Source organism: Cetorhinus maximus, chromosome 4, assembly GCF_964194155.1.
Source record: "Cetorhinus maximus chromosome 4, sCetMax3.hap1.1, whole genome shotgun sequence".
In the NCBI taxonomy this organism is placed as follows: Eukaryota; Metazoa; Chordata; class Chondrichthyes; order Lamniformes; family Cetorhinidae; genus Cetorhinus; species Cetorhinus maximus.
This window is the reverse complement of record NC_135882.1, coordinates 20668000-20682270: the sequence shown is the minus strand read 5'-3', so window position 1 is coordinate 20682270 and position 14271 is coordinate 20668000. Positions and strand designations below refer to the sequence as shown.

At 43.9% G+C, this 14271-nt stretch overlaps 2 protein-coding genes across 5 annotated transcripts in view; one reads left to right on the top strand and one right to left on the bottom strand.

Moving 5' to 3' along the window:
* Window positions 1–11670, bottom strand: part of LOC144679537 (sorting nexin-31-like) — a 122720-nt gene extending 111050 nt beyond the window's left edge. Inside the window, exons 1-2 of one of the 2 annotated variants that reach the window (XM_078540031.1) lie at window positions 11381–11670; window positions 11175–11249 (exon numbers count right to left, since the gene is read on the bottom strand). In XM_078540031.1, the coding sequence (XP_078396157.1) occupies window positions 11175–11249; window positions 11381–11440 (135 nt within the window). In that variant the 5' untranslated portion in view covers window positions 11441–11670. The remainder of the gene's footprint in view (window positions 1–11174; window positions 11250–11380) is intronic. The other variant, XM_078540030.1, reaches the window with a different exon arrangement.
* Window positions 1–14271, top strand: part of LOC144679535 (sperm-associated antigen 1-like) — a 503898-nt gene that overhangs the window by 387059 nt on the left and 102568 nt on the right. The gene's annotated exons all lie outside the window — the stretch shown is intronic.

The following is a 14271-nucleotide window of genomic DNA, read 5'->3' as shown; positions in this document are numbered from 1 at the left end:
GAACTGCACCATCAGAGGTGCTGTCTCTCAGATTAGATGTCAAACCGAGGCCCTGTTTGGACATAAAAAGATGGATGGGTCTATTTCAAAAGGAGGGCAGGAGAGATCTCCTCTGGTGCCTTGGTCAATCTGATCACTCAACCAACATAATTAAAATTATCTGGCCATCATCTCAAAGCTGTGTGTGTCAGTTTGCTGTGTGCAAATTGAACAGAAGAACAAAGAACAAAGAAAAGTACAGCACAGGAACAGGCCCTTCGGCCCTCCAAGCCTGGCTGCAATATTTCCCATAGAAGTGACTACACTTAAAAGTAAAACATTTCAGGACGTCCTGAGGTTGCAAAAGGCGCTATAGAAATGCAAGTACTTCCTTTTAAATACATGAACCCAACAGCTGCCTGCAATCTTTCTGTACTGCTTGAGTAGCTCTTGAGCATTGACAGACACGCAATAACTGCGACAGTCCTCAGGATCTGACCAACCTCAGTATGCACTTCTCCAAGAATCGTAAAACAAACTAACTCCAAAAATACAGCCATCCAGTCTTCTACATTAAATAAGGAGCAGACAGTGGCTGGGTGGAAAGCAGGCAGTTATAGAGGAGATAAAAACAAAAAGCTGAAAGCTACTGCGGATGCTGGAAATCCAAAACAAAAACAGAATTACCTGGAAAAACTCAGCAGGTCTGGCAGCATCGGTGGAGAAGAAAACAGTTGACGTTTCGAGTCCTCATGCCCCTTCGGGTCATGACTCATCGGGACCTGGAAAAATTTATTAATTTTGCTTCCAATCTCCACCCCTCCATCATTTTCACATGGTCCATCTCTGACACTTCTCTTCCCTTCCTTGACCTCTCTGTCTCAATTTCTGATGATAGACTGTCCACCAATATCCATTACAAGCCTACCGACTCCCACAGCTACCTCGACTACAGCTCCTCACACCCCGCTTCCTGTAAGGACTGCATCCCATTCTCTCAGTTCCTTCGCCTCCGTCGCATCTGTTCTGATGATGCTACCTTCAAAAACAGCTCCTCTGACATGTCCTCCTTCTTCCTTAACTGAGGTTTTCCACCCACGGTCGTTGACAGGGCCCTCAACCATGTCCGGCCCATCTCCCGCGCATCCGCCCTCATGCCTTCTCCTCCCTCCCAGAAACATGATAGAGTCCCCCTTGTCCTCACTTATCACCCCACCAGCCTCCGCATTCAAAGGATCATCCTCCGCCATTTCCGCCAACTCCAGCATGATGCCACCACCAAACACCTCTTCCCTTCACCCTCCCTGGCGGCATTCCGTAGGGATCGTTCCCTCCGGGACACCCTGGTCCACTCCTCCATCACCCCCTACTCCTCAACCCCCACCTATGGCACCTCCCCATGCCCACGCAGAAGATGCAACACCTGCCCCTTCACTTCCTCTCTCCTCACCGTCCAAGGGCCCAAACACTCCTTTCAAGTGAAGCAGCATTTCACTTGCATTTCCCCTAACTTAGTCTACTGCATTCCTTGCTCCCAATGCGGTCTCCTCTACATTGGAGAGACCAAACGCAAACTGGGCGACCGCTTTGCAGAACACCTGCGGTCTGTCCGCAAGAAAGACCCAAACCTCCCTGTCGCTTGCCATTTTAACACTCCACCCTGTTCTCTTGCCCACATGTCTGTCCTTGGCTTGCTGCATTGTTCCAGTGAAGCCCAACGCAAACTGGAGGAACAGCACCTCATCTTCCGACTAGGCACTTTACAGCCTTCCGGGCTGAATATTGAATTCAACAACTTTAGATCTTAAACTCCCCCTCCCCCCATCCCCACCCTGTTTCTTCCCCCTCCCTTTTTTTTCAATAATTTATATAGATTCTTCTTTTCCCACCTATTTCCATTATTTTAAAATCTACAACTAATACTTTGTTAGTCTTTCCACCCCACCCCCACTAGAGCGTACCTTGAGTATCCTGCCATCCATTATTAATTAGCACTTTTCTTAGATAATATCACCACCTTCAACACCTCTTTGATCCTTTTGTCTGTGACATCTTTTGATTATCTGCTCCTATCACTGCTTGCTTATCCCTACAACCACCCCACCCTCAACTTCTCTCTCCCCCCGCCCCCCACCTTAGACCAGCTTATATTTCACCCCTCTCCTAACTATACTTCAGTTCTGCCGAAGGGTCATGAGGACTCGAAACGTCAACTGTTTTCTTCTCCACCGATGCTGCCAGACCTGCTGAGTTTTTCCGGGTAATTCTGTTTTAGTTATAGAGGAGTGCTTGAGTGAGTGAGAAAATCACCCATCACAATTTAGGCCATTTCTGGTCAAACAGTTAGAAGTTCAGAATTAAATCTAAATGTTTATGCTTTAATTAGAAAAGCGACCTTTATGGAATTAGATATGCAAATTAAACACACATGAATATTAAGTCTAATTTAGAATAAGCATTTGCTAAATCAGGAGCATATCAATTTACAGTTCATCATCTACTCTACAAGCTATCAGCGCTGTGATATACTGGTGATATGAAAATTTAGCAGGAACATCAAGCTACCTTTATAGATCACAATTATGTCACACAGATCCAAGTGCTCCAATTGGTCACAATATTCTATGTAGAAAGAGGAAAAGAAAATTGACAAGATTCCTGCATCTGATAGTTATCCAGTCACCCCTACTGGAAGTGTGCATATGTAAGGGGATAGGATTAGATGTGGCTGCGAGACCTCCCTCCACAACAACATTCACGTCTTCAGCTCACACAAAGAGAATGGTAACTTAGGTGAAGTATCTATGGAGTTGCAGTCCAGCATGAAATCAAAGTCTTCAGAAGCGGAAAGAGAATTATTGACAGCAAAAGGATGGGGAAAAAGGTTTAGTCTCACTCCCTACCCCCATCATCCATGCAAAAATACAGCCAGGGTAGGTTAGTAAACCAGGCGCTAGAAATATTGCAAATTTAACCTGTGCTAAATCACCTTATCTCAATTAGAGCAACAGTATTACAATTGGCCTTAGCGAGCCTCACTGAGGTGTTGTTCAGGGTGGGGGTTAGATACAGACATCAGCCAGGCTCTACGCCCTGATCAATATTCAGTGATCCCTGCTGAAAAGCACACATTGTACGGACTTCAAGTAAGGATGGGGTCAGGCTGTGATTTCCTCTGTGGTCATTGACCTATTAACACTCGCTGCCCAGTTCACAAGTATGAACATACAAAATTGAAGGCCTGAAAATGACAAGCTGGTCCATCAAGCCCACCTCAATTGAAGACTAACCACTTGGGTAAGGTGCAAATCAAGCACGGGACTATACTTTGGGCATGAGCTACTGCCCTCATGAGAGTAGCGAACAAATTGGTTAAAGAAAGGACACAGTGCTTCCTTTGTATAAATTCAGTCATGTGATTAAAGGGAGTGTCATAGAAAGGTTCAAAATCTACATTCATGGGTTTCTCCTGAAACTATGACAAAATGCATTATAAACATCTCCTCGATATAAAAGGTTCCCTTATACTTATCATTTCAACATTCAACAACATATTGCGACAGTCGCAATTATCCTCCTTTTTGGCGACTTTTGAAGTGTCAATGTATCGGCTGCAATGACCTGTTTCAGCACTGAATAGTTCGGAAAGTATAAAAGCACAGTCTTTAGAGAGAGATCCACTTAACTGAAATAAAAAAAAACTATTGGAAATCAGCACTGAAATAACAAAGCCCTGAAAAATGCACCAGGCATTTTGAGCCTGGTAGATCATCTTGCCCAGCGGCAAGGGGAAGATCAAAAATCAAATCAAATATACCAGCTAGCATAAAAGCAAAATACTGCGGATACTGGAAATCTGAAACAAAAACAAAAATTGCTGGAAAAACTCAGCAGGTCTGACAGCATCTGTGGAGAGAAAGACAGAGTTAACGTTTGTATGACTCTTCTTCAGAGCTAAAGAGTAGAAATGTAGTGAAATATATACTGTTTAAGGGGGGGGTGGGACAGGAGAAGCTGGATAGAGGGCCAGTGATAGGTGGAGGCAAAGGAGAGGTTGCAAAAGATGTCATAAACAAAAGGTCGAAGGGGTATTTATGGTGCTGATACTGGCTAAAGGAGGTGCTAATGGTGACATTAAGAGTAGAAAGCAGGATGTGACAGATGGCCCTAGTGGGGCTGGGGTGGGGGGAGGGACGGTGTGTGAAAAAAGATCGAAATGGGCTAAAAGGTGGGGATAAAGCAATGAATGGAAATAAATTTAGTAGAAATAGGTGGGGAAAAATATATATATATAAAAATTTAAAAATGAATATTGAAAAAAGGGGATCAAAAAGGGGTGAGGGTGGAGGAGAGAGTTTATGATCTGAAGTTGTTGAACTCAATGTTAAGTCCGGAAGGCTGTAAAGTGCCTAGTCGGAAGATGAGGTGCTGTTCCTCCAGTTTGCGTTGAGCTTCACTGGAACATTGCAGCAGGCCAAGGATGGACATGTGGGCATGAGACCAGGATGGTGTGTTGAAATGGCAAGCGACAGGGAGGTCTGGGTCATGCTTGCGGACAGACCGAAGGTGTTCCGCAAAGCGGTCACCCAGTCTGCGTTTGGTCTCTCCAGTGTAGAGGAGACCGCATTGGGAGCAGTGAATACAGTAGACTAAATTGAGGGAAGTGCAAGCAAAGCGCTGCTTCACATGAAAGGAGTGTTTGGGCCCTTGGATGGTGAGGAAGGGGGATAAGTAAAGGGGCAGGTGTTGCACCTTCTGCGATTGCATGGGAAGGTGCCGTGGGAGGGGGTTGAGGTGTAGGGGTGATTGAGGATAGGACCAGGGTGTCCTGGAGGGAACAGTCCCTATGGAATGCCAACAGTGGGGTTAAGGGAAGATGTGTTTGGTGGTGGCATCATGCTGGAGTTGGGGGAAATGGCGGAAGATTATCCTTTGAATGCGGAGGCTGATAGGGTCCCCTTTTCTCACTTTTCACCCTATCATGGTTCTGGGAGGGAGAGGAAGGTGTGAGGGCAGAGGCGCGGGAGATGGGTCAGACACGGTTGAGGGCCCTGTCAACCACCGTGGGTGGGAAACCTCATTTAAGGAAGAAGGAAGGCATGTCAGAAGCACTGTTTTGGAAAGTGGCATCATCGGAACAGATGCGACGGAGGTGAAGGAACTGAGAAAATGGGATGGAGCCCTTACAGGAAGCAGGGCTTGAGGAGCTGTAGTCGAGGTAGCTGTGGGAGTTGGTGGGCTTGTAATGAATATTGGTGGACAGTCTATCACCAGAAATTGAGACGGAGAGGTCAAGGAAGGGGAGGGAAGTGTCAGTGATGAACCATGTGAAAATGATGGAGGGGTGGAAATTGGTAGCAAAATTAATACATTTTTCCAGGTCCAGACGAGAGCATGAAGCAGCACTGAAACAGTCATCGATGTACCGATAAAAGAGTTGTGGGAGGGGGCCTGAGTAGGACTGCAACAAGGAATATTCCACATGCCCCGTAAAGAGACGGGCATAACTGGGGTCCATGCGGGTACCCATAGCCACACCTTTTTTTTGGAGGAAGTGAGACGAGTTTAAAGGGAAATCGTTCAGCGAGAAAACAAGTTCAGCCAGACAGAGAAGAGTGGTAATGGATGGGGATTGTTCGGGCCTCTGTTCAAGGAAGAAGCGGAGAGCCCTCAGACTATCCCGGTGGGGGATGGAGGTGTAGAGGGATTGGATGTCCATGGTGAAGAGGCGGCAGTTGGAAATTGTTGATATGATGTAGGGTGTCAAAGGAATCGCGGATGTAAGTGGGAAGAGGCTGGGCAAGGGGAGAGGGAATGGAGTCAAGATAAGAAAAAATGAGTTCCAGGGGGCAGGAACAGGCTGACATGATCGGTCTACCAGGACAATCCTGTTTGTGGATTTTGGGTAGGAGGGAGAAGCAGGCTGTCCGAGGTTGGGAGACTATGAGGTTGGAAGCTGTGGAGGGAAGATGTCCAGAGGAGATGAGGTCAGTAACAGTCCTGGAAACAATGACTTGATGTTCAGTGGTGGGGTCATGGTCCAGGGGGGGGTAGGAGGAAGTGTCTGCGAGTTGGCGCTCAGCCTGTGCGAGGTGGAGGCCAGCTAGCAAATAGCTGTAGGCATCCAGACAAACAGCAGGTAGAATTACACTCCATTTTAGATGACATCATGTGCTAATTTCTAAGGGAGGGCCAAACAACACAATCTTTGCATGTTTGTTCTGCAATATTCATTTACTATTAAATAAATCCCTCTAGTGCACAAAAAAGTGTCCATATTTCAACAAAGGACAATCCAGTTGCTCAAGACAAAAGTGCTTGCATCTCATTTGTTGCCTCCCTCAGCCACCTCTGCAAAACAGAGCTTGTTAACATTCGTGTTATCTTGTCGTATTGCCAAATAACGCACAAAAAAAAAAATTTCCCCTTAATGGCTTTACAGAGCAGATAAACGGTTTTGCTCTTCCTGCAACCTTCACTCTTATATAAACACATGCTTGGGATCAACATCTAAATCACAACTTCCTGATTTACTGCAACAACAGCCGTCTGTACTTTTTACATAGCAAAATGCCCCCAGATGCTTCACTAAAGCATTATCAAACAAAACATGACACCAAGTCATAAAAGGGGAGTTTAGGACAGATGACCATAAGCTCGGTAAAAGAGGCAGATTTTGAGCAGTATGGTTAAAAAAAAAGGCGAGGGAGAGAGGAGGAGAGATTTCGGGAGGAAATTCCAGAGCTTAATTAGCATGGCCATCAATGGTGACATAATTAAAATCAGGGATACGCAAGAGACCAGAATTGGAGTGCAGGTATTGCAGAGGACTGTATGGCTGGAGAAGGTTACAGAGATAGGGAGGGGCAAAGCTATGAAGGGATTGAGAGTCAGAGTCCTACAGCACAAGGAGGAAGCCATTCAGTCCCATACCTGGTAACAAGAATGCATCTTTTCAGCTCTGGTGGGATTTGAAATTTCAGCTTTGCTTTTTCAATTTAAAAGAGAAACTTAAGTGAATTTGTTGTACTCAACAAACTTTACATTAGGTGCATTTTTCCAACTCTCCCTTTTATCTTCAAGAATAGGAAAGATAGAGCGATACACAGTCTGCCACTGCACAATGAACAGCAGAATCTGCAACTCTCATCCCCAACATACGCCACTGCAACAGGACAAGTGTGTGTCACTCATACAAATGGTTTATGTCTGCAAATGAGGGGTTGCCACTTGTTAAATCACCGCAACAATTCCAGTCAACGATATTCTAGGCGCTCGCCGTTCAATTATTGTCACAGTATAGGAATGTTCCTGGCACACTGATAGCTGCACACAAATCTAACCTCAGTAATAACCAGGGCCTTTCAAATTCAGAGTGAAGGTGCTTGCAACCCCGAATTAATGCACACCCTTTTAAGAATTAAAGAGCACTTGCTACATTAGGATAGCAGGGTCAATTGAGACCTCAGGGGTGGTTGTCTCTGCACTTTGGCGAGTCGTCCCAGGCTCGGGTAAGGGTCCCATGCTTGGGGTTATGAGCCATGGCCAACGGCAAAACCAGTGAATTTTCAGTGGTAATGGTGAAGGAGCTAGAACTTCAAGAGGCAACAGCTGGAGGATCTTTCGGGAAGAGGACTCGTGTTTTCTGTAAGCACACAAGGGGAAGGCAACGGGAAACCATCTCATGCATCTTTTGCCCCTAGTCACATTGCTGACTGAAATTGAAAGCGAGAGGCTCTTACGAGCAACTGAAGATGTGCAGAACCATGAGGTGTGAAGAAATGAGAAGAAGTGTCCTTAGGTAGATCACTACTGTACTTGTTATAGCAAACCCTCATTTCCAGTTAGAAGGGGCACTTACCAAATCATTACACTGCAGAATTTTACTATAGGCATTATATAAATGCAATTTTTAAAAATTAAAATTGTTGTTGTTCTCTCCTCATTGCCAGAACAGTGATATAATATTATGCTACAACCTTGTCCTTAATTCACAAGTGTGATTGAAAATTCCATGACTGATATATTGACAAAAACAACCCACTCATGGACCCTAACTCTGCCCTAGCTCATAATTGGCTCGCAAATTTTATGCAGAGTGCGGAATGCTGCATTCAATCTGGTTTCAAAAATACAACTATACAACAAATACATAGCTAACAGTCATTGACCGAAACTCTGCTGAGGTTAACACCCTTCGGCATGAGTCAGTTAATCTGTACAGGATATCAAACAACTAGTCTGTCAACAGTACTTATCATCAGTCACTTGCATGTATGGAGATGTTTTGTTTATTTTTCTATGGTATTACTTGATAATCTAGCATGCATTTATGCATCGCAATAATTCACAATTCTAATCTGTAGCTCAGAAATACAAGGCAGCAATTTAGTTATCAAACTAGCATTCCTACTGCAATTTTTTTTTTAAAAACTTAATATTTGCTCCTTTCAGAGGGATATTATCATCTCAATGATGGCAATTCTGGGAAATAGATGGTTCATTAAACTCAGCTCCTGTCCCATAGTGTTTGCTATGAAAGTGCCTTTTTTTGTAAAACTTTCTTTTTAAATGTGGAATATTGGTTTTTTCTCTTTTCCCCCCCATAGTAATTATTTCCCTTTTCATTGTCCTGAAAGAACAAACTTGCATTTATATAGCACCTTTCACAACTTCAGGATAATCCAAAGCAATTTACTGTCAATTAAGTAGAGAAGATTAAGGAGGAATGTAGTAAAGATATTTAAAATCTGGAGAGTTTTGTTAAAAGTAATTAGAGAATTTTCAGTTTCCAGTGGTTGGTAACCAGAGGGCATAGATATAATGTGACTGGCAAAAGGACTAGAGGCAAGGTGTGGTTTCTTTCTATATGCAGCAAGTTATGATGGTCTGGAACACATTGCCAAGGGCGGTGGAAGCAGGTTAAATACTAACTTTCACAAGGAAACTGGAAATTCGGATGAAAAAAATCTGCAAACCCAGGGGAAAGGGTAGTGGAGGGCAACTAATTAGGTAGCTCTTTCAGTGAATGGACACAGACATAATGGCCCAAATGATCTACTTCCATGTGCATCATTCTACGATTCTAAGTATTTTTGAAGTTATCACTGTTGAAATGTAGGAAACACAGCAGCCATTTTGGCACAGTGAACAGCAAAAGGATAAACAACCAGATAATCTGTTTTAATGATGTTGGTTGGGAGATAAATATTGGTCAGGGCACCAGGGAGAACTCCCCTGCCCTTCTTCAAATGATGCCTATTAGAGGACAGAAGTTCCAACAATGCAGCATTCCCTCAATACTACATTGAAACATAAGGTGCTGAGGGGGTTTGACGGGGTAGATGGCAAGAGGATGTTGTGCCCCACCAATGGGGGAACCTAGAACAAGGTGGCACAGTTTCAGGATAGGGGGTCACCAATTTACGATTGAGAGGAGGAAGAATTCCTTCTCTCAGAGGGTTTATGAACCTTTGGAATTTTCTGCCCAGGGAGTTGTGAAGGTTGAGTCACTGAATATATACAAGGTTGAAATTAGACAGATGCTTGAACTATATGGAAGTCAAGGGTTGAGTGACAGGTAGGAAAGGCCAAGATCTGATCAGTCATGATCATATGAGTATTTTTTTTTTTACTACTGCAGAGATTAAATCTAAAATTCATCTGATATGAGTAAAGAATGTTAGATTTGTTTTATCATTTAGTGGAATATATCTGATAGATATAATTGAGATAAAATTGTAACATTTTGTACAAAGCAATAATCTTGGTGATGGTTCAATAGTTTTCAAACTCTAGCTTTCTAAGATGGATGGACACCAATGTCACATTTATAAATGAACTTCAATGCAATTAAGATAATTCATTAGAAAACAATTGAAAAAAAATGATAGGAAAACAGTGTGATTACAGTGTGCCAATAACTCTGAAAGAGATATGGATGTATCACAAAGGACTGGCAAGATACAAGACTAGCAAATCCATGGTAATGGACTTTGCAGCTGCTGTCCTAGAGCGTAATGACTGTTATCAGGGTCAGCTAGAAGTGAAAGTGAATTCCTGACTTCCTGTTTATTTCCCTTTTGAAGTAAAGTGTCTGGTCACCCTTTCGATAGAATTTCTATTCAGATGATTACAATAGGATATGATTAAAGTTTAGTTCATTTCACAAGTTTTGCAATAGTGTCCTGAATGTCATAAATGTTTCTATGATGAATCTTACATGTACAAGCTAATGTCTGAATTTGGAGGTACGGTACTTTAAGAAATGGTGTTGCTGATCTTTATAAAATCTGAGATAAAGAAATCTGTTTGAAAGGTAAACAATGATTCCCAACTAATAACACAATAGATAGATACTTGATATTTCCATCACTGCAATAACACACGTCGTCATGTCCATTTTTAGATGTTCTTTAATATAAGATCATGTGAAGGAAAGTTTGATTATACAATTCATGTTACAGTTCAAAAGCACATTCTATCAACATAGAGGGCTTTTAGAACAATTGATTATTTTTATGCTGTCACTGGAAGACACCAGGTGATAAGTGTTACGTAACACAGGGTGTGTATTATTGTTTTGTTGCTTCATCTTGTTAGGAGGTTGAGGAATTAAATAAAGCTCTTGCCTGTTAGTTTTAATAAATTTGAGTTTTGGTCTTCTTTGCCACATTGTACACCAGTCTTGCGAAAGTACTCAAATTGAATGGCAGAACAGGCTCAAAGGGCCATATGGCCTACTCCCATTTCTCATGTTCTTATGAGCCAGAGCCCACTCTGTAGGTTGAAGTTATTCATTTCCTACTTTCATAGAGAAATGGATAAATGTTTGTATGAAGACCGAGAACAATGAAAGAGTGGTCATGTTCTTTGTACATTTGGCAATATGATTATTATTCACCTGAAGATTTTTATCTGTGAAATGGTTTCAAAGCACTCTTAGGAGTTCACCGATCTGAGGGCCAGGACAATGATGAAATGGGTCACCTTCGGTCTTTACAAGGTGGTGAAATAAAGTCCAATACCCATCGTTGGGCCACTTAGACATTAAAGAGCAATTAAAAAATTTAGTTTCATTTTTAAAAAAAAAAATGAATGGGTCTCAATACCACCTTGTCCAGCATGTGGGGACCAACTAACTCACATCTCACCTATCCTTTACTTCAGACACATATACAAACACAATTCCTTACCTTTTCATTCCACCTGTGCAGCTGACTGTACCTGAGTTTACAGAAGAGATATCCGTCCAGATGAATACCGTAAACCTGGAAAACATATACACACACACAAAGGGAGACACAAAGACGCATTTAATGAATAAGCATTTCAGTGAGAAGTAAAACAGGAAAAGACAGGCAGAGCGTTTTTATCTTGTAAAGCGAAAAGCCACATTTACCACATAGGGTGCTCCTAGAAAGTCGCTTGCTCTCTCAGTCTGGGCGATGGTGAACTGCATGTCGGCGCTGAGGACAATTCCGAGAACTGAACTGAACTCACGTTTCTACTTTGGGATGCTACCGGCCACTCCTTCCCGGCCTCCAGGGAGCTTTGGGACGTGGGGGAAGGAAGCTCGTAGAAGAATTTACCAATGCAAATACCTGAGCTGCTTGACATACCATTGAGGCGGCTCCATTTCCACCTTTTACAACTTAAACCACACGGCAACCGTTTCATTCCCCGAGGGAGGAAATGTTCAAGAGCAAACACAAGCAGATCGTTCTTGGTTACAAGTTAACTCACTGCTGCCCGAGGGCTGGGCTGGCCAGGCAAGGGGAGGGCTGTCCAATTGCCCTTGCCCCCATCGTTTGAGAAAGGACACCCAATGTGAGTGCTTTGCCCATTTAAGTGACCACCAACACGAATAAAATAAATCTAACAAAAGCGCCTTCCCTTTTTTTAGATGGACACAAACAATAAACCAAAGCAAAAAGGCACTTGAATTAAGTCATAGTATTATTCCCTATAAAAGAAAGACCTGCATTGTTATAGTGTCTTTGACCTCCACCAGAGGTCCTAAAGGCTTTACAGCCAATGAAGTAAGTTTGAATTGTAACTCTTTCGAGTTATCAACAGTCACAGATTGTAACTCTTTCAAGTACATTCACAGTTCTTGGTTTCCAGGAATGGGACATGAACCCACAACCTTCTGATGCAAAGGCGAGGGTGCTATGAACTGAGCCACAGCTGACACTTGTAATTTGGGAAACGTTACAGCCAATTTGTGCACAGCAAACTCCCATAAACAGCAATGTGATAATGATCAGATATTCTGCTTTCGTGACGCTGATTAAGGGATAAATAATGCCCAGGACATCGGGGATAACTCCCTTGCTCTTCTTCAAAGTAGTGCCACAGGACCTTGTACATCCACCATAGACGGCCGACCAAATCTCAGTTTAACCTTTCATCCAAAAAGCAGCACCTCCAACAGTTCAGCACCCAGTACGGCATTTGAGCGTCAGCCTTGGTTTTTGTGCTGAAGTGTTATGGGACTTGAACCAACAACCTTTGGATTCAGAGGTGACCGAGCCACAGTTGATATTCTGGGCTGAATTTTCATTTTGGGAGCGGGACCCCACCCCAGGAGCATTTTTGGGTCCCGAACCTGCACCGTGTTAGCGCCTGACAATGGCACGGTTTTTGAAGATGAACAATCTTCAAAACTCACCGTCCAATTAAGGATGATCATGCAGACTCCCATGCTGGAGGGCCAATAAGAGGTGAGCGTTGCTGGTGCAGGTGCGAAAGAGAGGAAGCCTCATGATGGGGGGGCCTCTGAGCACACTTTATAATTTTTCAAAACAAAAAGTGGGCACAGCTGCGTGACCACCATTCTGGAGGTGGTGCCCCTCCACAGGTCGTCCTTTGGCAACGACTGTGGCTATCTCAGTATGTCGGCGATGGGAGAGCGGGCTTTAAAGTGATGCTGAAGTGCGAGCTCTCCGTGATCTGCTGCTGGGAACCCACCTCCATACATCAACCACCAGCATAGGGGCCCGCCAGCTGACTGCAAAATTCCAGTTGGCCTGAGAACATTGGCCTTAATAAGGCCTTCAGTTGCCTTAATAGGCTACTTGCCACTTGTGGCTGGGTTGGAGTCATCCCCCCACCACCATCACCCCCCTCCCCCACTGAACCTGCCTCCGGCTAAATGGGCTGGGGGCGGGAACATGCCAACAAATCAACACACCGCTCGCTGATACCACTCTTTCAGCCCTCCCACCCCTGATCCTGCCTTCAACACGATTCGCAAACCTTGCCCAATTTCCCCAGTCCCTGCATCTATAACAACAACTTGTTTTTAAAGATTACCTCTTGTGTTTTAGTATTAGTGTTAAATAGCTTTAAAGCTAAAAAGAACCTACTAACAAATATAGACTTGATGTGCTTTTTATTCATTTATGGGATGTGGGCATGCTGGCTAGGCCAGCATTTGCTGCCCATCTCTAAATGCCCTTCAGAAGGTGGTGGTGAGCTGCCTTCTTGAACCACTACAGCGCTACAGTCCATGTGATGTTGGTACACCCACAGTGCTGTTTGGGAGGGAGGGGTGGTAAGGGAGCAGGACCATTAGGGAGAGTGCTAATAAAGTGACATCAGCTCCAGGAAAGGAGCTGATTGGTGAGAAGCTGGTGAGTGCTTATTTCTTTTGTCCTGATCAGTGACAAGTCTTAAGTTTATCTCTGGTAAGTTTAAACAGTAATCTAATAAATAGAGGCATGGTAGGGCATCTCAGTCCTGCTGAATGCACATCTTGTGCCATGTGGGAACTACAGGATGCTTTTCATGTTTTGAACAACCACATGTGCAGGAAGTGTCGTGAGCTTGAGGAGCTCAAACTTGGAACAGAGCAGCAGCTTGTGTCAATGCAGTGCATCCGTGAGGCTGAGAGCTACATGGATAGCACGTTTCAGGAATTGGACACTCCACAGTTTAAGAAAGTGCTGGCAAAGAGGGAATGGGTTACCAGTTAGATAGGGGGGGACCAGGTATGTTGTGTAAGAGCCCTCTTGCATGCATCTTGCTCAGTAGCCACTATTAGACCCTGAATACTTGTTCGTTTGGGGTGTATTGCCAGGGCCAAATCTGTGATACCATGGGTGGCTCAACTGTACCTGACAGGAGAAGAAAGGTCAGAAAAATAATAGTGAAAAGGAATTCCACAGTCAAGGGATCAAAATAGTGTTTCTGCGGCCATAGACATGATTCCAGGATGGTATGTTGTCTCCCTTGTGCCAGAGTAAGGATGTCACTACATGGCTGAGCATTCTGAGGGGTGGGTGAACA